General features: G+C 41.0%; 2 protein-coding genes and 1 pseudogene across 4 annotated transcripts in view; 2 read left to right on the top strand and 1 right to left on the bottom strand.

Moving 5' to 3' along the window:
• The window catches only part of LOC116480734 (DNA replication ATP-dependent helicase/nuclease DNA2-like), a 218,767-nt gene that overhangs the window by 69,575 nt on the left and 124,893 nt on the right, over positions 1–24,299 (top strand). The gene's annotated exons all lie outside the window — the stretch shown is intronic.
• On the top strand, positions 1,384–18,958 carry SAR1A (secretion associated Ras related GTPase 1A). 3 transcript variants are annotated; one of them, XM_032139099.2, is made up of 7 exons: positions 1,384–1,491; positions 9,589–9,662; positions 9,782–9,901; positions 10,449–10,514; positions 13,577–13,680; positions 17,456–17,587; positions 18,798–18,958. In XM_032139099.2, the coding sequence occupies exons 2-7, from the start codon at positions 9,605–9,607 to the stop codon at positions 18,912–18,914; spliced, it is 597 nt and encodes a 198-aa protein (XP_031994990.1). In that variant the 5' UTR covers positions 1,384–1,491; positions 9,589–9,604; the 3' UTR covers positions 18,915–18,958. The 3 variants fall into 3 exon arrangements, with proteins under 3 accessions (XP_031994990.1, XP_031994998.1, XP_058292301.1); XM_032139107.2 differs by having other exon boundaries at positions 1,406–1,428; XM_058436318.1 differs by lacking the exon at positions 1,384–1,491 and adding an exon at positions 5,651–5,669.
• Positions 7,343–7,988, bottom strand: LOC116458954 (calmodulin-1-like; annotated as a pseudogene).

Genomic DNA, 24,299 nt, shown 5'->3' with positions numbered 1-24,299 from the left:
GCTTCGCTCTGTTCCATTGTGTTTTGTGTGTGTGTGTGTTTGTGCGTGTGCACGCACACCAGTTTTAATAACTTAGGCTCTATAATATGTTTTAATATCCAACAGGGTTAGTTCCCACCTCCTTGTTCTTCATTTTGAAAGCCTGTTTCTGGACTAGTCTTGTTTGGTTTTCTATACAAATTTTAGGAACAAATAGGGTAATTAAAAAAAAGAACTAAACCACACACAACCTATTAATCCTATTAGTACTTTTATTGGGATTATGTTAAATTTAAATTTTACTAAAGGAGAATTGAGATCTTCATGAATTCACAGACGTCATTCATCTTTCCATTAGACTGTTTTATTTGTAAAATGAGAGTAATAATAGTACCAATCTCGTAGGACTGTCCTGAGAATTAAACGAGAAAATGCATGTGAAATATACTGGGGTGAACATGTTGCTTTGCCACTTAGCTGTGTGAACTTCGGCATGGTAGATTATTCTGAACATTGCTCTCTCATTTGTCAATAAGGATACTAGCATCCGGAGTCACAGGACTCCAATGAGGGTGAAATTACACAAAGCGCGCAAAGTACCCAGTGCTCTGCCTGGAACATAAGTGCACAATAAATACTAGCTGTTTTTCTATGTTTTTCTAAAACATAGGCCACCCCAGGGCAAGGAAGTGCGACTCAAAGCAAAAGCAGCTGGGCGCGGTGGCTCACGCCTCTCACCCCAGCACTTTGGAAGGCCTAGGCCAGCGGATCACTTGAGGTCACGAGTTCGAGACCAGACTGGCCAAACACAGTGAAACCCTGTCTCTATAAAAATACAAAAAATTAGCCAGGTGTGGTGACATGCGCCTGTAGTACCAGCTACTCAGGAGGCTGAGGCATAAGAATCGCTTGAATCCGGGAGGTGGAGTTTGCAGTGAGCCGAGATCGCGCCACTGCACTCCAGCCTGGGCGACAAAGTGAGACTCCATCTCAAGAGAAAAAAAAAAAAAAAAAAAAAAAAGCAAAACCTTGGAGGGATCCACATCAAGTGCAGGGTCCCAAGGTCAACTCATCTTTCCCAGGACCTATGTCACCGTCGGTCCCCGCTTCCGACTTTCCTGGTGCGTCTGAAAGGGAAGCCGCGATCCCGAGGATACCAGGCCGCTCAGGGACTCCAGGACCCAGCCCCGGACCCAGGGTCCCGGCGCTGCCACGTCTCGCGCGGTCAGCTAGCCAGACGGGAGCAGGCGGGGCCGAGGCGGGGCCAGACCCCGAGCGCACTTTGTCACACCTTATGCCCGCCCCTCCTCTGCCCGAGTCGCTGGTGGGACGGCACCGGGGCAGAGAGGCGTAACACTGCGAGGGGGCGGGGTCCATTACGCGCCCGGAAGTCCCGGGGAGGGGTGTGACGTACATCCGGCGAGTAGCTGGCGGTCCCGGGTGCTGCTGGTTAGTGTTCTCTGAGGGAGGGTCTGAGCCAGCCGCCGTTTTGCCGGAGGAGCGCCTCAGGCCGTGAGTCTGAGGGCCACGTCGGGGACGGGAGTTGGGGCTCGAGGGGCTGGGACGGAAGGCGGGGAGGTCGGAGCGGAGGCTGGCCCTGGCGGGGTTGGGGGGGGAAGTGACACGCAGGCGGTTCTGTGGGGCCGCGGGGCTGATTCTGGGCGGGGACGGGCCAACTTGGCCAGATCTGCTCCGTCCCCTACTGTCCTCTTTGGCCTGGGGTCCACCTGCATTCCGCTCGGGGGTCTCGCAGCTGCTGGGCCTGATAACAGTTTCTTGTCTGTACCGTGCGCTCCGGTTTACGAAATGGCTCCATGTCCTCTGTCTCGGAAGAGCCTCACAGCCCTCGGTGAGGCGGGTGGGAGCCCTTGATGATTATCCTTGTTTTGTAGACTCAGAGACTGAGGCTGGCCGAGGCTCCGCAGTTAGCCAGTGTGAGCGCTCGAACCTGGTCTACAGGCCCCTAGTCCAGGGCTTACCCCCAAGTCAGCGCTCGGTTGTCGTCCGATGGCCCGGGTCAAACCCTGTATTTTCTCCTTCCACCTTCCCCTTTTCCCCTGTCTGGTCTCTGCATGGAAAAACTTCCTTATGTGCATTTGACATGGATTAGCGTTTTCTTCACGATTCTAGCCAGTGGGTCAGGAGCATCTTTATCTTGATTCCATCTGCTTCGGTTGCGACAGGGGACTTAGGGAGATTTGCCATGGGGCTGACCTTTGACATTTACCCCGCAGCTAAGCAGAGTTAGCTAAAAGCCAGCCGCCTACTACCCCAAATCTGCCTGGAATGGCGTCTTAAAGTTGCCCTGATTGTGTATAACAAGTCATGCGTAAATTTTTAAATTGGGTAATGGTCAGCTTGGTGCCCTCCTTTTCTGTTAACATTTGTTTGAATCATTTAGCCCTGGAATTCGCAAGTTTTCGTTTTAGGTACATTAATAGTGTTTTGTTGATAGTTGAAGAGACCTACCTTAAATTTTAGATTACTCTTAACTTCTCGTTAGGTGGTACAATGGACCAAGAATAGAAAATAAATAGAATGCTAGTTATTAAAATACCATTCAAAAGATGTGATGAGTCGTAAGGAAGAGAACTTCGGAAGATCATCCTCTGTGTAGTTGGTGGGTTAAAGAAGTTTTAGTTTTTTTTTTTTTTTTTTTCAGCAATTTTGTGATTTGGGTTTGAATTTTATGTACTGTTAACAGAAAGAGCTTAGGCTTTGGTGTTAGAGATGAGGGTTTAAGCCCTGGCACTATTACTTTTTCAACTGAGCAGTCTTAAACGACTCAGCAAAACTAGAAGTATCCTCATCTTTATCTTGTTAAATGAGGCCAGTGATCCTTGCCTGGTAGGGTTGGTGTGAGGATGAAATGAGATATACAAGTACTGTGCAGATTATAAAACTACTGATGAGTTGGTACAAATCCTAAGATCTTAAGGAGAGAGGAGCCACCAAGGCCATTTTCAGCTGCTGAGGAGGCTGAGGTGGTAAGTTCTCTTGAGCCTGGGAGGTTGAGGCTGCAGTGAGCCATGATGGCAACACTGCACTTCAGCCTGGGAGACAGAGTGTTGGTCTGTCTTTAAAAAAAGGGGGGGCAGGGCATTTTCTTAACTTTGGGTAGCAGTGCAACCCAACTCTTTGGATCTAGTAAGGGTTTTTATTATTTTTAGCTCACCCGAAGGGTTTCTTCAGTCAGTCTCCACTCTGATCACTCCTTTACAACCCAACACTTCTATATATATTATATATATTTGTACTACACTGGTTTTCAGTCAATACTTTACAGACTTGTAAAAAATGTTTACATCACTTTAGAAATATTTTCTTTCTTTTTTTTGAGATGGAGTTTTTGCTCTTGTTGTCCAGACTGGAGTGCAATGTCGTGACCTCAGCTCACTGCAACCTCTGCCTCCTGGGTTCAAGCGATTCTCCTGCCTCAACCTCCCGAGTAGCTGGGATTACAGGCGCCCACCATGCCTAGCTAATTTTTGTATTTTAAGTAGAGGTGGGGTTTCACCATGTTGGCCAGGCTGATTTCGAACTCCTGACCTCAGGTCATCCACTTGCCTCGGCCTCCCAAAGTGCTGGGATTACAGGCATGAGCCAAGTATTTTCAACTAGATGAATTCTTCAAAGGTGAAAAGGAGAAAATGCCACACTTTAAATAGTTTTTCATGGCAATTGAACTACTTTAATTTTCCATTTTATTTTCCTTTGACACTCCTGCTTTTAAGCTGTCTCCTCCCTTGGAGCATACAAATCAGCAGGAGCCAGGATTTAGCTACTTGGCTGCTTTAATTCTTCCCTCCAAAATGATCTGAGTGGGAATGACCTTAATGAGGGGTGTGCTCTAAAGGTGAGCTGTGCTTCTCCAAGCAGTAGATTGAGGAAAGTGTAGGAGGATGTTTGGTTTGAGGGAGTTGCAGAGGAAGGGCACATTGTTCTTTTACTTATTTACAGTAAATGGGAATTTAAGCACAGGAGCTTTATTAAGTATATTTAAGTTATTGGACTCCTTAAAGTGCGGACTCAATTTCCAGAGAAAACTATTAGTTAATGTGATAAATGCGGTCTTTCTTCTGAAATATATTTGTTACTGAAAAGGCAAAAAAGAAATCACCTTATTTAGTATGTTTTCCTAAGAGCTTAGTATGTACCTCCACCCAAACTGCCAAACTTTATTTGGCTGTCTTTGGTAAGGGCCATGAAAAATAAATATTAATTAGGCCCTAAAATTTATAGATTAGGCCATGGGCCTGATAAAAACCCAGTAATTGGATGAAAAACATACCATCTCTACTTTTCAATTTACTCTTTTTTTTTTTTTTGAGATGGAGTCCTGCTCTGTCACCCAGGCTGAAGTGCAGTGGCGCGATCTCTGCTCACTGCAACCTCCGCCTCCCAGGTTCAAGCGATTCTCCTGCCTCAGCCTTCTGCTGCTGGGATTACAAGCAAGCACTGCCGTGCCCAGCTGTTCATTTTATTCTTCATCTGGCATTCTTTGAATGAATGTAAGGGGATTTTTTGGTGGGTAACGCTTTTACTGGTTACTGTTCATGAAAATTTTGATTGCAGTTGGTCATATCTAGTATAAAGCCCTGTGTTCAGATGCTCTTGCTGATGGAGAAGAGTAAAAGTGTGGACCTTCCATTTTTATGCACCATATCTGAGATACTAAAGCAAAAATTCAGCATGACCAGACAATGCTGAGAAACCTTAAGACCCACCAGCGTGTCTAGATCCTACCCTCTTAATTTCATTCAGAGGTCATTTTGCTTATTACCAATATATGTAAACCTTTTAGTAGCTTTTGATAGCTATGAGAAACAATAGAAAAAGTAGTGTTAATATCACTACCAGTTAAGTTATTTACTTGCTTGGGAACTTACTGCTATATTCTGAACAAGTATTCTTGTTTTGTTTTTTGTTTTTTGAGACAGGGTCTTGCTCTGCCATCCAGGCTGGGGTGCAGTGACACAATCATAGCTCACGGCAGCCTCGAATTCCTGAGCTCAAGCAGTCCTCTTGCCTCAGCCTCCCAAGTTGCTGGAACTACAAGCACGTGCCACCATGCCTGGCTAATTTTAATTTTTTTTTTTTTGTAGAGTTGCGGGTCTCTCTGTGTTACCCAGGCTGGTCTTGAACTCCTGAGGTCAGGGAGGAATCCCCCACCTCAGCCTCGCAAAATGCTGGGATTACAGGTGTGAGCCACGGGGGCCCAGCCTGAATAAGTATTCTTATTTTAAGAAGATCTATTCGTAAAATGAGTTTGGGTGTGATTATTCATGTATGAAAAGATTCTCTTCTTATCCCTTAATGGTTCTCTAAAATAGTGATGTCATTTCTTTTTATAAATTGAGACCCGTGTCTGCAAAAATGATTAAATATTGAGATAGCATTGGTAAATGGAGCAGGGCGAGTGGTGCCGGCCAGTAGAATTTTGGGTGACTTTTGTTTTTTAGAGCTGTTTACAGGATAGATTAATATGTTTTTCATTCAAATCAATGTGCTTTTCATTCTTATTTTCTATTAGTGCATCTAAGTGGCATTTTGATTCACATTATTGATGAGACTGATTTCCTAGAGTTGTTCTTCACTGGATGACAGCAGTGGTATGTCTAGGGAATGTGAATGAACCGCTGCCTGAAGCCACACAGTAAAAGAAAGTATAGGCATACCTCGGATATATTGTGAGTTTGGTTCCAGACTACTGAAATAAAACGAGTACAGTAAAGCAAGTAACACGAATATTTTGGTTTCCTAGTGTACATAAAAGTTACGTTTACACTATACTGTAGTCTGTTAAGTGTACAGTAGCATTATGTCTTAGAAAATACTTACCTTATTTAAAAAATACTTTAGGCTAAAAAATGCTAACAAGCGTCTGAGCCTTCTGCGAGTCATAACCTCTTTGCTGACTGGGGATCTTACCTCCATGTTACTCCACGTTGATGGCTGTTGACTGATCAGGTTGGTGATTGCTAAAGGTTGGGGTGGCTGTGGCAATTTCTTAAAATAAGACAACAATGAAGTTTGTTGCATCAGTTAATGCTTGTTTTCAAGAAGGATTTCTCTGTAGCATGCAGTGCTGTTTGATAGCATTTTACCCATAGCAGAATTTATTTCAAAATTGGAACCAGTCCTCTTAAACCCTGCTGCTGCTCAAGTAAGTTTATGTAAACTCAAGTAAGTTTTTGTAATTTTCTAGATCGTTGGTGTCATTTCAACAGTATTCATAGCATCTTCACCAGGACTAGATTCCATCTCAAGAAAACCACTTTTTTTGCTTATCCATAAGAAGCATCTCTTCATCCATTAGTTTGATCATGAAATTACAGCAGTTGTCACATCTTCAGGCTCTACTTCTAATTCTAGTTCTCTTGCTGTTTCTACCATATCTAAGGTTACTTCTTCCTCCGAAGTCTCGAACCCCTCAAAGTTATCCACGAGGGTTGAAATCACTGTCTTCCAAACTCCTGTTAATATTGATATTTTGACCTCTTCCCGTGAATCATAACTGTTCTTACTGGTACCTAGAATGGTGACTCCTTTCCAGGAGGTTTTCAGTTTACTTTGCCCAGATCCAGCAGAGAAATCAGTCTATAGCATTGATAGCTTTGTGAAATATATTTCTTAAATGAAAGACTGGCAAATCGAAAATACTCCTTGATCCATGGGAAGCAGAATGGATGTTGTTAGTAGACATTAAAACAACATTAACTTCTTTCTGCATCTCCATCAAAGCCCATCGGTGACCAGGTGCGTTGTCAATGAGCAGTAATATCTTGAAATCTTTTTTTCTGAGCAATAGGTCTTCACGGTGGGCTTAAAATACTTAGTAAACCATGCTGTAAACAGATGTGTGGTAGGCAGAGTAGATTTAGTGTAATTCTTTTTTTAATTGTAATTTTTTTATTGGAAAACAAATACACAACTTGGAATGGATTTGAGGCAAATTGTGCCGTAAACACATTTTCTTTAAGTGGCTAAACAGTTTAAAAAGCAAGTAACAGTAAAAGAAAATGTTTCTGGTACAGGACCGGCAGTACAAAAAAAAATAGTGTATGAGGTACCTGGGAGTACCTGGATAATACAGCTGTTCTGCAGTAGTGCAACTTTTAAGTACATATTGTTGGCTGTCCGTAGTCCACACAGAGTTACAACTCCATACTTCAACAACATGCTGACAGTTCCTAAAGAAAACTACTTTAAAAAAAGGCATAACCCAGATGTTCCCTTATTTGACCAATTCCACCTAAGTTTAGATGTGCAGAAAGGCTTAGATATATCCAGAGTAAGCCACAGGCAACATGTTACTTCATCAGTTTTCTAAAATAATGTTTCAGGGCAGTGACAGTAAGGGAAGAACACATGGAGGAATGAAGTCCTGATTACCATACATGCATATTTTTTTGACAGTAGGGAGAAGCCTTTTACAGATAAGTTACAAACAAAAGGCAAATAAACAGTTTTGTACAAGAAATTTAACACATTCTATACAAGGTCTTCATTATGCTGTCATCATTTGTACAAACTCATAGTTTACTTGACCATCACCATCAGGATCTGCTTCCCTGATCATTTAATCAACTTCTTCATCTGTTAACTTCACTCCAAGGTTTGTCATCACATGGTTGAAGTTCTACACCACTAATATAGCCATTGCCATCCTTGTCAAACACACAGAATGCTTCTCTAATTTCTTCTTCACTGTCTGTGTCTTTCATTTTTCTTGCCATCATTGTCAGAAATTCAGGGAAGTGAATTGTGCCATTACCATCAGCATCTACTTCATTAATCATGTCCTGTAACTCTGCTTCTGTGGGATTCTGCCTGAGACCTCATTACAGTTCCCAGTTTCTTTGTTGTTATAGTTCCATCATCATCTTTGTCAAATAGTGAAAAAATTTCTTTGAATTCTGCAATCTGCTCTTCAGTCAGTTGGTCAGCCATGCTGCAAGTGCTACTGGTTTCCGAGACGCAACCACACAACCACTCTGCTCGCTCACTTGCTCCACTTGGACTGATTCATTGTCATTCTTAAGGGCCTTAGGATTTTCAGAATGGTGAATGAATATTGGCTTCAACGTAAAGTCACCTTGCATTAGCCCATAACAAGAGAGTCAGCTTGCCCCTTGAAGCTTTGAAGCCAAGCAATGACATCTCCCTTCTAGCTATGAAAGTCCTAGATGGCTTTTCAAATAGAAGGCTGTTTTGCCTACATTGAAAATGTGTTGTTTAGTGTAGCCACCCACCTTCATCAGTTATCTTGCTGCAGCTTCTACATCAGCACCTGCTTTTTTACCTCGTGTTTTTGTTTTATTTTATTATTATTTTTTTATCAGCAATAAGGCTGTTTCATTTTCTTGACGTTCATGGGTTTGCTGGAGTAGCACTTATTTAATTTTCTTCAAGAACTTTTCCTTTGCATTTACAATTTGGGTAACTGTTGAGTGCAAGAGGCCTAGCTTCTGGCTTATCTCAGGTTTTGATGTGTCTTCCTCACTAAGCTTAATCATTTCTAACTTTCGCTTTCAAGGGATAGACCTGTTACTTTCACTTGGAGAATAGGGAGGCCTGGGGTGGTGGTGGCAGGGCTGTGGAGGAAGTCATTAAGTTTGCTGTCTTCTATGGTTGTGGTTTGTGGCACAACAAAACAATTATAATAGTAATACCAAAGATCACCAATGGTAGATCATGATGACAGATATAAGAATAATGAAAAAGTTTGACATATTGTGTGAGAATTACCAAAATGTAACACAGAGACATGAAGGGAGCACATGCTGTTAGAAAATGGTACTGATACACTTACTCAACTCAGGGCTGCTTCCAACCTTCAATTTGTAAAAAACCAGGAAACCTCAGGATCCACAAAGTATCATCAAATGAGGTATGCCTTTATATTTTTAACTCCTAGTTCTCTGAGTATCATAGATCAAAAACTATTAGGAAACCAGTTATTTTTGCACATATAAGGATTCTAGGGCCTGTCCTCCAGATTTCAAAATCTGTAAGTGTCAAGAAAGAAGAATATTAGTTTCTCTTTACTTTGCTTCCTCCCTTCCTCTTCCCTCCCCTCCTCCCCTTCCCTTCCCTTTTCCCCTCCCCCTCCTCCCCTGCCCCCCTCCTCCCCTCTCTTTTCTTTTCCTTCCCTTTCCCTTTCCTTTCCTTTTTCCCGTCCTGTCCTGTCCTGTCTTTTTTCTCAGAGTCCTCCCTCTGTTGCCCAAGCGAGTGCAGTGGCACCGTCATGCCTCACTGCAGCCTCAAACCCCTGGGTTCAAGTAATTCTTCTGTCTCAACCTCCTGAGTAGCTGGGACTATTGGTGTATGTCATTATGTCCAGCTATTTTTTTAGTTATGTGTAGAGATTGAGTCCAGCTTTCTTGCCCAGGCCAGTTGTGAACTCCTGGGCTCAAGTGATCCTCCTGGCTCGGCTTTCCCAAATGCTGGGATTCCAGGTGTGAGCCACCATGCCTGGCCTGCTTTCTTATGCCTGAAAACATGAGACTATAAATGTGCATCATGGCTAGGGAACAAGAGTTAACCTCTCCACAATTGTACTGTCATTCAGAAAGCTAATGTTTGCTACTTTCATATTTTATACAGGTAGTAAGCATTAATAATGTCTTTCATCTTTGAGTGGATCTACAATGGCTTCAGCAGTGTGCTCCAGTTCCTAGGTAAAGCCATTTCCTTGAAATACAGGTTTCAAAGTTTGTGCATTTCCTTCAGTAATTTAACTACAAATAGGCTTTGGTCTGTAGAGAGCAAATGTGTTAACAATTTTTTTCTCTTTTAGGACTATACAAGAAATCTGGAAAACTTGTATTCTTGGGTTTGGATAATGCAGGCAAAACCACTCTTCTTCACATGCTCAAAGATGACAGATTGGGCCAACATGTTCCAACATTACATCCGAGTAGGTTTGAAAATATCAGGTGACCTTTTGATCTTTAAAGGTCAGTGTTAGGCTTGGAGGATGAATCCCCAGTTGGTGGAGTTCTTTTATTAACTGAGGTCCTAAAAGCCAACTCATACAAAAAAATTCCCTGTAAGACACACTCAGGTTATGTACTTTCAGATCTAAACCTCTGGAACTTTGTCATTATCTGTTGTCACTGGTCCTGTAAAGGGACACCTCTCCTATACCTACTTCTAAGAAGTGGAAAATAGCTTGGAAAAAAAGAAACCTTTGGCTTTTAGAATAGTTTAAGAACATTTCACCCTTGTATTCCTTTTCTTTGTTGGGAGTGGGGCGTTGCCTGGGCTGTCTCAAAAATCCTGGGCTCAGATTATCCTCCTGCCCTCAGCCTCCTGAGTAGCTGGAACTACAGGCGGGTGCCACCACACTCAACTTCTTGTATCTTTTTCTTTACAAGGTGAAAGCATTGGTATTGGCTTATGGTACTAGTAGTTGGGGTTGTTGAATTGACAAGTTTATTTCTTCTTTTTAAACAATTTTTCAGCATCAGAAGAGCTAACAATTGCTGGAATGACCTTTACAACTTTTGATCTTGGTGGGCACGAGCAAGGTAAGCGATTTCTCAGTGGAAAGCATGTTTATTGACTTATTTTTTTTGTGCCCCCGAGAGCTCCTTTTAAAAGCAGTGTGTCATTTTTACCTTTTACATTACTTACATTTTAGAATTAGGATCTTATTACTTTGGTGATGTTGTTTTATTCATTTTTTTTTTTAAGTAATTTCAAACTTGTCAAAAGTTGCATTAAATAATACACAGAAGTCCCTTTCAATATTACCCTATTGAGCTGGGATAAAGTTAGCCATAACTATTCATGAACTTTTAAGTATTTGCCTGATATAGCCAAACTCAACTCAAATCTTGACTGAAAATTTTTACAAAGCAGGACAGCATCTTGCCATTTTAATCTTCACTACATTTTTACTTATTAATGTAATTTACCTTGTAACTGGAAAATACGTTAAAAGATATATGTATTGCTTCAACAAGAGTAATTATTTCATCATTTTAACTAGACTTGCCCTAAGCCAGTATATTTTCTTCTATACCTTTTGCCCAAATTTGTTAGTCTCCTCCTCCCTACATAATACATATTAATGCTTATTTTTTATGAACTGTTTGTGAGCATATCATGCCCCTTTACTCTTTAATACTTCAGTGCCGTTTTCTAAGAACAAAGATATTTCCTTGTATATAATCATAATAGTTATCAAATCCAGGAAGTTTTATTTTTATCCACTCTGTATTTCCTTTTTTTTTTTTAGTCAGTTGTCCTGATAATCTTTTTTATACCGTTTTTTCATCTTGACCAGTTATACAGTATCATATATTTAGTTATCAAGTCATTTTTGCATCCTTTATTCAATGGAGTGAAAGTATGTAGGAAATGAAATATTTGTAAGTAATTTCAGACTTGTCAAAAGTTGCAAAAGTAATACAGTGACTATGTGTGATTACTCTGATACAAGTTGATATTTTGTATATTCTATCCATTTCTGACAGTTGGTGGAACATTTCCTTCTACCTTTTTGCTTTCCTCAGAAGTGCTTTTTGCCTACTCAGGCTATGTCTTTGGTTTCCAGATTCCTATCAGGTGTTTAGAGACATACAGAGTGGGCATCTTTGTCTGATGGGCACTCAGTTCACATTTGACAAGACCGTAGGTATAGGAGTAAAACATTTAAGATGTGAGAATAAATATTCTGGGAAGGTAGGGAAAAGGAACTATTGAGATTCTGTCAGATTTACTTACTTGTTATTACACTGTGTGGAGAAGTCTCGTTTTGAAACATTCGGTTGAGCTAATACCGTTTTTTTTTTTTTTTTTTTGAGATGGGGTCTTGCTCTGTTGCCCAGGCTGGAGTGCAGTGGCACAATTTTGGCATACTGCAACCTCTACTTCCTGGGCTCAAGCAATCCTCCCACCTGTTTTTTGAGAGACTGGGTTTCCGCCATGTTGCCCAGGCTGGTCTTCAACTCCTGAGCTCAGGTGATCCACCTGCCTCAGCCTCCCAAAGTGCTGGGATTATGGGCGTGAGCCACTGTGCCCAGCCTAATACAGTTTTAAAAAAATGTATAGTAAAATATAACATTGGTCATTTCTAGTTGTTAAGCCTAATAATTTTATAGTCAGTGATTTCATTAACATATAATTACATTTTAATTAATTTATTTAATATTTATGCCCTGAAAAATCATGTATATTATGATCATAATCACATAAAATACCAGTAAAGAAAAAAGACTGGAAGAAAATGTCAGAATATTGACAAGGGGTGTGTTTTGATGGAGGGATTAGAAATGATTTTGTTTCCTTTTTTTCTGTAAGGAGCTTGTATTTTTTTCATTTGGGTAAGAATGGGTATATGGTGTCCTTTCTGCTGCTTCCACAAAAGGATTTGTAACTGCTTACAAATTTAAATTCAGAGCAAGATAAGACGGAACCTGGACCATCTGGAGAATTCAGAAGGACCAGACACCAGATAGTTTTATATACCTGAACTGGGAATTGTAGATTGTTTGGTGTGATAAATTTAGGTTTCAGGTTTTGTTAAAAGTAAGAAGGGAAATGTATTGATGTATTTAGTTTTGTTTATTTGACTGAGGAAAATCTACTTAACAAAAACACTTTTACATAATAACCTAGCCACCATTTTATAAAAGTTACTAAAATACTGTACATCTGGAGGTTTCCTTTTTTTTTTTTGTATAACTTAAAAATTTTAACTTATAAAAGGAGAGCAAGTTCGATGTAACAAAATCAGTATAGTATAGAACTACGGAAAGTAAAATGGAAAGTTCCTTCAACCTCTTTTTCCTAGCTCCACTCTTTAAAGGTAACCATTATTAACTGATGTAGAGATGCTTCATTATTCATTCTATTGCAAGGGCTGGAAATTAATGGCTTAGAAATGATAGTACAGTTAAATCACTGCTTCCCAGCCTTTATCGTTTCATGTCACAAGCAAAAAAACAAGTAATATTTATAAGGCATGCTGGGTTAAATATGGCAGGCTGAGATAACTGGAAAATATGGTAGCCTGGGGCCTTGAACCACTTGTCAGGCCCAGTCTCCCTAAGGGCTGAGCAGAGGAGTGTGTCAAGATACCTACACACAAGTTGGCTAGAAACTAACTGGGACTAAAGTTACATGGACAAGTAATTTGTATCCTGATGTTTTAACTCAGAGGTTGCAAACTAGCCTTGGCTCCAGGGGCAAGGCAAGTCATTTAAGTGAGTAAAATTGGCTGGCTCTAAGACAGCAGGGAAATTTTGTCAAGCAAAAGTGGGCAGACATCATCTGAAGGGGCAGCCACTGCTTAGTTCCTGCTGATAATTGTCATGTGGATAAGTAGGCATGGGATTGCCAGATGTTGCAGTTTTTCAAGAAAAGCGGAAACTCTGATTTTCAGATTTACAAAAATCAAGTTCAGCTCATGGACCATCAGGTTGCATCCTCTGTTCTGAATTGATACTGGCCAGAACTTGGAGAAATCCATAGAGTCTAATCTTACTGAAACCCGACCAAGATTTGTCCATTTTACAGACCATTAGGTTATTCATTTTCACAATGTATATTTTTTACTGATGCAACTACAAACTTTGTTTTTTAGCACGTCGAGTTTGGAAAAATTATCTCCCAGCAATTAATGGGATTGTCTTTCTGGTGGACTGTGCAGATCATTCTCGCCTCGTGGAATCCAAAGTTGAGCTTAATGTATGTTTTGTCTTTTAATGTGTATTTTAATGTATATTTTGTCCTTTTTTGGCCTCTATTTTTTTTTTTAAGGAATGTAGCTCAGTAGTGCCAATAATTAGTCATTCCAGTTAACATTTGGCAAAAAGACCTAGTTGCAGGAGGACAATGTTTTAAATCTAAGACATTGCTTTTCAATGTCCTGAGGAAACTCAGCTCAAACTTGAATAAATTAACTGTTGTTTCTATCATACAGTGATTATATGGCCAAGTTTGCTCAGGATACTCCTCATTTATGCCTGTTGTCCCAGCATAATTAATAGTATTCCGTTTCACATGTCATGAACAGTAATTCTGTTTTGTTTTTTGACAGAGTCTCGCTCTGTTGCCCAGGTTGGAGTGCAGTGGTGCAATCTCGGCTTACTGCAACCTCCACCTCCTGGGTTCGAGGGATTCTCCTGCTTCAGCCTCCCGAGTAGCTGGGACTACAGGCACGTGCCACCACGCCCGGCTAATTTTTTGTATTTTTAGTAGTGACGGAGTTTCACCATGTTAGTCAGGATGGTCTTGATCTCCTGACCTCATGATCCACCCGCCTTGGCCTCCCAAAGTGCTGGGATTACAGGCATGAGCCACCGCGCCTGGCCCATGAACAGTAATTCTTTATAAGTAGTGTTGGCATAGTGAAAGCCTAAAAGCGATATTAGAATTCTTTACATTTTTGAATCTGCATTCTTAGCTTGTGCCTACCCACCTTCCCACTGAATGACTTGCCAGACCTTCATGGTCAGTTCTCAGTCTTCAGTTTTGGTTGCATACATCCTTTGATACTATCAAGGACTCACTTCAAGTTTTCTCCTTTGTCAACATTGCATTTTCTCTTGGCTTGATGGTTTCTATACTATTGGCTTTGTTATCCTTACTCCTTTACCCTATATCTCTTCTTTCTCTTTGATTTATAACTCCTTGCATTCTTGTTTCTGGCAACTTGAACCTGTCTTGAATTTATTTCTAAGTATGTTTCTCACATCTATAGCTCCAGCCTCACGTAGAATTGCCTGCCACACAATCTTTACCTTGCTTTTTTTTTTTTTTTTAAACAGAATCTTCCTCTGTGGCCCAGGCTGGAGTCCAATGGTGCAATCACAGCTCACTGTAACCTCCAGACTTCTGGGCTCAAGCGATCTTCCTGCCTCAGCCTCCCAAGCAGCTAGGACTACAGGCATACACCACCACACCCAGCTAATTTTTTTTAAAAAAGTGTTTTTGTAGAGACAGGGTCTCATTATGTTGCCCAGGCTGGTCTCAATCTCCTGGCTTCATGTGATCCTCTGCCTCGGCCTCATGAGGTGCTGGGATTACAGGCATGAGCCACCGTGCATGGTCTCCATTCTCTTTGTTTAAACTCCTCTTTTCACTCTTGATTTTGGAGCTATCTCTCTGGCTGATACTTCTGTCTCTTTGAGAAGCACTAGTTCTTCTGGTTAGTCCTTAAATGTTGGTGTTCTCCAGAGTCTACTTTCTCCTAGGCTGGTCTCATCTACTCCTTTCATTTGGCACCTACATGTCAGTGACTCTCAAATGCATTTCTCTCCTGTAGACCTCTCCTGAGCTCCAATCTCATACCTAATCCTGCCTACTCTCGACAACTCCTACTACTGATTCTGTTTTCCTAGAATGGAACTATTCGTCTTTCCCACCCATCACCTACCTGGACATGCAGTCCACAAATCTGTGAATTAATATAAATCCTACCATGACCCTGATATGCACCATAATGCTAGAAGGAACTGCCTCAGACTTCATTGCTCTACTTAATATCCTTTGATAGTTCTCTATCATTTTCAGGATAAAATCTATAAATCTTTTGCATAGCACATAAGATCATTCACGATCCTCCCTCTGTTTGTTTTTACTGCCTACCTTGAACTACATTCCAAACAAACAACTTAGCCATCCTTGAATATGCACAAGTAGCTACTGCCTGGCTTTTTCACCTGTACCTCTCCTCAACCCCTCACTTTGTCGGCAAATTTTAAAATGTTCTATAAGAGTCCTCAGAGTTCAGATATGACTGCTTCTGGTAAGCCTCCCTTGACCTCTGAGACTGTGTTAGACTCCTACCTTACCAATGTCTGTTGTCTTTATTGATTTTTTTACAGTTCTTTCTCATCAGACTATGAACTAACATGATAGGGACTGTGTCTTATTTCTTTGCAAAACCCCTGCACCTAGCAAAGCATTAGACACATTAGGTACTTTGTTATTGCTTAATGAATGAAGGACATTCTTATTCTAATTTTGTGTAACATTTCCTGGAATTCCAGATGGTCAGAGTACGTTTCCCTTTATCTCTTTAACTCTGCTTTCCCCCCTAGCTTTCCTATTGGTGACAACTAGATTCCCAGGCTTGAAATCGGTGCCAGTTTTGACTCATTTGTCTTTTTTTAATTTTTTTTTAATCATTTAGACTTTGGTCTCTTCAATTCTTTCTTCAAAATGCCTCCTGCAGTGAATTGAATGCTCTACCTTAAGCTAGATCATGATCTCTTACGTGAACACCACAGATAGATACTATTTGTGAATTCATTATACTGAAATAAGATTTTATTCACTAACTTCTGGATTTGTGGTCTTTTAGGATATATTGCAGCTCACTTCTCACACTGGCCCCAGAATGTGAGTCATCTCTTCCCATCCATTTACTTTGTTGCTGCATGTCAATCTAAATGCTTGAATCCAGCCATGCAGTACTGTGTGGCTTCCTGAATTATTGTCCTACTGCAAAGCCATTGTTTATGTTCTTCCTTCTCCTTTACACCTGTCCAAACCCTGTCCTTCCTTTAGAACCCTGTTTAGGTTCCAGATCTTTTCTAAGACTTTGCTCAAGCCCAAAATTGCCATTTTATTTCCCTGAACTTGTCTTAGTGTTAATATTCAGTTCCCATTCATTGTGACACTTATTCACTATGTTGTGTTCTTACTTGGCTTTGTTAACATAAATGTGGCTGGGTGTGGTGGCTCATGCCTGTAATTCCAGCATTTTGGGAGGCTGAGGTTGGCAGATTACTTGAGGGCCAGGAGTTTGAGACCAGCCTGGCCAACATGGTAAAACTCCATCTCTACTAAAAAAAATACAAAAATTAGCCAGGTGTGGTAGCACATGCCTGTAGTCCCAGCGACTCAGGAGGCTGAGATGGGAGAATCGCTTGAACCTGGGAGTCACAGGTTGCAGTGAGCTGAGATTAAGAAAAAAAAAAAATGTGAACTTAGAGTGAGGATTTTTTTGAGGACAGGAATGTGCTTCCTTTTGTATCCTCAGTGCCTGAGATAGTTACCCTTCCTACTGTATTCCTCTCAATGCCTGAGACAATTCTTTGCACACATTGGGACTTGTCGAATACTTGGGGAGTCCCTGTAGTCATCTTTGAGGTTCTGTAGCCAGAGCATTCATTCTTGTAGGACTGTGCTGAGGGACATCCTGAGGATAGGTTGTGGCTGAGCAGATTAGCTCAAAAGTTAATGTTGGGGCAGTTCTGCTGCCTTGTAAATAAATAGACTAAAGTTGCAACTGTTTCGAGGCACTTAGGAGATTTTTACCTAATGTCATGGGTGTTGTGTAATGTCAAGGTGAATCTTTAATCACGCAGGTATAAAGTTGATCAGATTTTCACTTTACATTAATGCCTTAAAAGATTAGTGGAAGTCAGAATTTTCATTATCTGGTGGGCTTTTGTAGATTCCTAACTTAATTCTTTTTTTTCTTTCTTTCTTTTTTTTTTTTTTCAATCTTTAGGCTTTAATGACTGATGAAACAATATCCAATGTGCCAATCCTTATCTTGGGTAACAAAATTGACAGAACAGACGCAATCAGTGAAGAAAAACTCCGTGAGATATTTGGGCTTTATGGACAGACCACAGGAAAGGTAAGAGAAAAATATTTGGGTTACATATAAAGGACATTAACAGTTTTTAAAACATGACGTTTTGCTATCTAGATTACCCTTTTCTTTTAAAGGCTTAAATAGGCTTAGGATTTGTTTTACTGTGGGTATTTTGTAAGCTCACTAGAGGCAGGAGTGTGTTCTTTTTAACGTTTTAAATGGGATTCATTCATCGGGTATTTGAGGAAGAAGGAAATGGTAGAAAAGGCAAACTTACTCTTTTAAGAGTTTATGATTATCTTTCAAATTTGATTCTGAGAAATTGCTTTTGAAATAGCCCTTTTTAGCCAGAAAAGATTTTTTTTTTTGGACTGGAGTTTGCAGGTTATGAAGAAAGATAATCATTTCAATCACTTTCCAAGCATTGAAATCAAAGCACTTGATTATCCTCATTGCTTCTTGCTGAGAGAGGTAGGACTGTTGGCCCCATTTTGCAGAGGAAGAAACAGAGAGTGATTTGTTCAGGTCTACACAGCAAGTCAGTGATAAAACCAGAAAAAGAACTTGAGTCTTCCAAATCAATAGTTTTTACTGTCTTCAGTTGGAAGGAGGACTCTTGTAGAAAAGCAGGCTTGAGAGAGAGAAAATCTAGATCAGATAAAGTTAAGCAGGAATCTTTCTGTTCTTTTTTAGCTTCCTTTTCTGTGATAACTTTCTGACTTTTTTACATGGTTCCTTAGTCTCACCTCTTGATTATCTGTGTCTTTATAGAAATACTTCTTTTCTTTCATTTAATTTCTCCTCTTTTGCATCAGTATTAAATACACATGAATTCTTCATTTCTTCAGTGCCACCTGTTATGAGTGTTTATTTCTGCGTGCTTTTGTTAATGAGAATGTCCTTATTTCTAAACAGTCCCAGACCTCTTTTCTGCATCAGAGAGCATGCTGGTTCCATAAGTCCCAGTGGCTTTTTTCTTGGTTTGCTGCCATAACTTTACAGATAAATACTGGGTATTCAAAGCAAATGCTCTTCAGAGAGAGAGAGGCTGGGAATAGAACTGTGCTGCTTATTCTATCCTGAAAACACGAAGCCTGGGGAAGTCATCTATATGGCCTTGACCACATTTCTGTAATTAATACCTACTTAGGTTTGCTTTTAAGGAATGGATAAAATGATTGTAATGATCGTCCTTTCAATCTTTTCCACCACAGAGATGCTAACAGGCCTTTCTTGGTTTTGCCTCCTTTAGGGGAATGTGACCCTGAAGGAGCTGAATGCTCGCCCCATGGAAGTGTTCATGTGCAGTGTGCTCAAGAGGCAAGGTTACGGCGAGGGTTTCCGCTGGCTCTCCCAGTATATTGACTGATGTTTGGACGGTGAAAATAAAAGAGTTTTACTTCTCTGGACTGATCCTATTCACAGCTTCCTCATGAACTTTTCTAATAGAACAAGGAAAGCTCTCCAACCATGTCTGGCGTTGAGAAGCCAAGAGTCTCTGTCAACTCTCTCATTGCCCAGTGGTGACATGTGCTCTTCTCCACACTGTTGGGAGGTAATGCTGCCCCACATGCTGGTGCAGGTCAGTATCCCGGGACTTGGAAGCTGGCAGGATTTGCCGGGTAAAGCTGTGTGCCATCATGGGGCACCTGAAAAGAAAAACACGTCTCACCACTGTGGTTGATTCAAAAGAAAGTGATTCTATTTTTTAAAGAAAGTGTTGTTAATGTAATTGGTATCCCTCCTAACTTTTTGAGTTCACAATTTACTTGGTCCAGAGTTTTCTATTCTTTTTTTTTTTTTTTTTAAACTAATGAATGACATTTAGATACTTCATAAAATTATGAACAGATATGGAGGCCAGAGCTCATTTGGGTAAACTTACTCCTGCTGAGTTAGCAGGTTGGTGAGAGAAGCTCCCCTGAGCTCATCTGTCTCTCTGACTGCCTTGGAGTAGGTGGCATAACCTTGTGCACAGAGAACTAGAAAAGGGGCAGAACCCTGGCCTTGCAGTTGTGGCAGGTTTCCACTGTGGTAAGCTAGGGTCATTCCTCATCAAGGAATGTGTAGCAGATTATTCAGTGTGGAGGAGTTAATTATAGAATGGGTTATTGTTGTTATTCTTACTCATGAAGTTACAGATTTCAGCCAGTCTTTGCTTTTATACTTTTGTGAAATTTAATTTCTCTCTATAGCACCTTCCTTTTTCATTTTCAGTTATAAAAAGTGACTTTCACCTCATAAAAGAGTTGAGAACATCTCTCATGTCACATACTGCAGGTGCATCGGTTACTTTTGCACAGATTCTAGGGGGACGTTTTTCTGAATAGGAAGACAGGACAAAGTTAACAGCTTAAGGGCTCTTAATTCTGTGAGTTGAGGACTTAAAAGTATTGTAGCATTTGTTTGGATCCAGGAAAAATGTATTCAGTGGGCTTTAAAATTTCCATTTGCAGAATTTGGTCTCTCAGGCTGTTTCTGAGCTCTTTTTCTTACATTTTTTCTCCTTTGATACTTATTTTATTGGTGTTTAAAGTAAAGTAAAGGTTAACATCTGTAGCTTTTCCAGGTTTTTTTTTTTTTTTTTTTTTTTAAATGAAATTGCCTTTCTCCATTGCAGAAATAAGCTGGGGAAACACCCAAAAACTTTCTGTAGAGCTGTTCCTTTGGAGGCAGCCTCACTTATTGGCAGTAAAGACTCAGTATAAAAGCACCAGCATCCCTACTTGGGTGATGGGGATTAATTTTATAGCATTCCATTTTCCTAGTGCCACATGTGAAATTGGATTTTGATGATCTTAATCTATATTCTATCCTTGTAGTAAAAGATCAAAAGATATATCTCCTAGGAACAGATTGGAGATAGGAGATGAAAAGTTGGGAGGATGTCTTTATTCTAATGTGAGGGTAGGGAAAATGTGGATAACATTACTGGGGTGAGGGAGGCATCGTTCTTTAGTTGGAGTTCTCATTCTTGCTCTCCAGTACTGACTTGTGGAGAAAGCATACTTTTTCACTGCCAGGTACTGAATGCAGAGGCTCAGTGAAGTATATATGTGGGAAGTGCATGCATTTCGCTTATTAGCAAACATAGCTGGATTAAGACAAAATTGTTGGTTTGGAAAGGGGTTAAAGCCTTAAGTGAACAAATCTAGCTAACAGTGAATGAACTAGGTAATTAACTTGCATATTTTTAATTTCCTTCGGTTAAAGGTCCCCCATACTTCTCTATTCGGAGACATGAGAAGTATGATTACTTCAGTGTTAGTTTTCTTTCTTTTTTTTTTTTTTTTTTCCCTATTTGTCCATTGTCACTTTGTTGCAAGCTAGAAATCTGTGGGTTATACATAGGGCAGCTCTTTGTGAAAGTGGTTTATTCCACTGGAGAAAGGGGATGAAAATCAGTTAGAACCAATGTATTTCTTGCCCCACGGAACACTATTCCTATAAGATAGCTGAAAGAAGCTGCTGTGAGGAGCTCAGCTCCAAACACAGGATCAGCACCTTGTATAGGAATTCCCATGAATTATGACTTCTCATTCTGTTTTATCAGAGTGCATATATGTCCTATTTCAGGAAAAGTAAAACAGTCATTTACAAAAGAAAGTCAATCTGTATCCTAAGCATTTTAATAAAAAGTTAAAACAAATGTGCTATTTCTTTTTTTTTTTTTTTGCATTGGTTTGTTCTGAGCTCTGAGTTTCAACAATGCCGTTTGTTTGGGGAGGCAACCAAAAGTTCCCTGCATAGAGGAAGAGACATTTAGGGTGCATGTGAGATACTTGAATTTTGCCACCAGGAGGGGGAAAAAGGCTGGGGTACTAGAGGTAATAGATTTAGTACTACTTGAGAGATTTGGAACATGCTGTGGACCCAGGGTTGTTGGTCATCTCTGCAACAGGATGGGGATGGCAGATGTTTGAGCAAAATCTATATTAACATGCTAGCAAGGACTAGTTCTAGTTTAGCTGTGTTTCACTCATTTTACACAGAATTAGAATTGGCCGGGTGTGGTGACTCACGCTGTAATCCTAGCACTTTGGGAGGCTGAGGTGGGTGGATTGTCTGAGCTCAGGAGTTTGAGACCAGCCTGGGGAGCAGGGTGAAACCCCATCTCTACTAAAATACAAAAAAATTAGCTGGGCATTGTGGTACACGGAGTAGCTCCCAGCTACTCTGGAGGCTGAGGCGGGAGAGTTGCTTGAACTAGGAGGTGGAGGTTGAAGTGAGCCAAGATCATGCCACTGTACTCCTGCCTGGGTGACAGAGCAAGACTCTCTCTCTCAAAAAAAAAAAAAATTAATTAAATGCTACATTTGGCAAAATGGGAAGGAAAGAATTTCCTTTACTAGGCTTGTAGGAAGCCTTGCTTTTAGAAAAACCCAAATGAGATCATAAAACTAAAGTACTGGGACAAACAGTGGGAAACAGCGCAATGGGTTCTTTTCAACCAAGTATTAAAGTATTGGAGATGTTGCCAGGCGCGGTGGTTCACGTCTGTAATCCTAGTGCTTTGGGAGGCCAAGGCGGGCGGATCATGAGGTCAGGAGTTCAAGGCCAGCCTGACGAACATGGCAAAGCTCCATCTCTACTAAAAATACAAAATTTAGCCAGGCCTGGTGGGACGCACCTTTAATCCCAGCTACTCGGGAGGCTGAGGCAGGAGAATTGCTTGAACCGGGGAAGCGGAGGTTGCAGTGAGCCGAGATCCCACCACTGCACTCCAGCCTGGATGACAAAGTGAGACTCCGTCTCAAAAAAAAAAAAAGTACTGGAGGTGTCCTGTTGTCCTTGTTACTGTGAAAGGATGCCATGGGTTGTATGGGCAAATGAGTTGGTTTTGTTTGAGGCAGAGTGGAAAATAAGATTAGGCTCAGTCAATGAGCCTAGCACTCAACAGATCTTACTTTGGCTGTTCTGGCTGTGACTTGGGACTTCTTTTTACCATGGTCTGCTGTAAACACAGAAAAACCCAGTGCCTAACAGTTCATGCTGGAGTCTTGAGCATTGAGGGAGAATCACTGGACTCTAGAGAGAAAGTTTGTTTGTTTGTTTTTTGAGTTGGTCTCGTTCTGTCGCCCAGGCTGGAGTGCAGTGGTATGAACATAGGTCACTGCAGCCTTGACCTTCTGGGCTCAAGTGATCCTCCCATCTCAGCTGCAGCCTTGACCTTCTGGGCTCAAGTGATCCTCCCATCTCAGCCTCCCAAGTAGCTTGGGACCACAGGGGTGCACCACTGTGCTCAGCTAGTTTTCAAAATTTTTGTAGAGTTAAGGTCTCATCATGTTGCCCAGGCTGGTCTCAAATGGTCTGAAACTCGTGGGCTCAGGAAATTCTCCTGCCTCAGCCTCCCAACGTGCTAGGATTCCAAGTGTGAGCCCCTGTGCTCCACCAAGAGAAAAACTCTTTAATTGCTAGGAAGTTGGGATAAAGAAATTTTGCGTGATCAAGCCACCTTCTGTGTCATAGAACCAAAAGAAGACTGCCTGCTATGGCAAGAGGGCCTAATTTTACTCCTGACTCATACTATCATGGATAATCGTTTTCCTTTCTCTAGCAGGCTTGTATCACTGGGAGTACTGGGAGCATTATCCTGTGTTGTGCTGGGGTTATACCAAGCAGTGTTAACTTTATTTAAAGAATTCAGGCAGAAAGTTTAGAGAATTTAAGTAGCAATTGTATATAGTAAGCAATATAGTAACCTTAATAAAAATTAATGGTGGCGGGGCACGGTGGCTCACGCCTGTAATCCCAGCACTTTGGGAGGCTGAGGCGGGCGGATCACAAGGTCAGGAGATCGAGACCATCCTGGCTAACATGGTGAAACTCCGTGTCTACTAAAAATACAAAAAATTAGCTGGGCGTGGTGGCAGGCGCCTGTAGTCCCAGCGACTGGGGAGGCCGAGGCGGGAGAATACTGTGAACCCAGGAGGCGGAGTTCGCAGTGAGCAGAGATCGCGCCATTGCACTCCAGCCTGGGCGACAGAGTGAGACTCTGTCTCAAAAAAATAAAATAAATAAATAAATAAAAAATAATGTGTATTTTATCAGTTCAGTGATAAAGCAGACCTTTGTAAACTGTCTATCTTGTGGTGACTGATTGAGGGTATCATGAAGCTCCGCGCCTCCGCCCCCCCCCCCCCCCCCCCGACATACTCGTTCATCCTCCTCTGTCCTAAAGCGTACTTCTTTGGAAAAGTAGAGAAGTTTTATGTTAGTGTACACTAGAGATGGTAAACTATGCCTTGTGGGTCAAATCGGGCCTGCTGCCTGTGTTTGTATGGCCTGTGAGCAAAGAAAGGTTTTTACACATTTAAATGGTTGGAAAAAATATTTAAAGAATGCTATTTTTGGACACAAAAAATTATATGAAATTCAAATTTCAATGTCTGTATCTTTTTATTGGGACACAGCCACCGCCATTCCTTTAGCTTTTGTATGCAACAGCTGCAGAGTTGACTATTTGAGACACATTGTATGGTCCCCCCAAACTGGAACTGTTTCCATTCTGGCCTTCTACAGATTTGGACCCTGGCCTAGATAAATTCTGGGTGGTGGTTATGTTATGTGAAATGTGCACACTGCAAAATATAGGGCTGTATGATTAAAATTTTTTATTTCAGCTACTGTTCACAGTCGATTTAAAGGGCAATTTAATTTACAGCAAATCCAGTTTCTCGGAGATTTGTGTTGGGGCTTTGGCAGCAAAAAAAAATCCTAGGAGTAATCTTGAGAGTTCCATGCCCCCTAGTGG

The sequence above is a fragment of the Hylobates moloch genome, unplaced genomic scaffold (genome assembly GCF_009828535.3).
Source record: "Hylobates moloch isolate HMO894 unplaced genomic scaffold, HMol_V3 SCAFFOLD_3, whole genome shotgun sequence".
Classification (NCBI taxonomy): Eukaryota; Metazoa; Chordata; class Mammalia; order Primates; family Hylobatidae; genus Hylobates; species Hylobates moloch.
This window is presented reverse-complemented; position numbering and strand designations above follow the sequence as displayed.

Coding starts and splice junctions, on each gene's coding strand:
- SAR1A (XM_032139099.2), top strand. CDS start 9,605: ATGTCTTTCATCTTTGAGTGGATCTACAATGGCTTCAGCAGTGTGCTC. Junction 9,902..10,448: donor TGTTCCAACATTACATCCGA/GTAGGTTTGAAA, acceptor ACAATTTTTCAG/CATCAGAAGAGCTAACAATT. Junction 10,515..13,576: donor TCTTGGTGGGCACGAGCAAG/GTAAGCGATTTC, acceptor TTTGTTTTTTAG/CACGTCGAGTTTGGAAAAAT.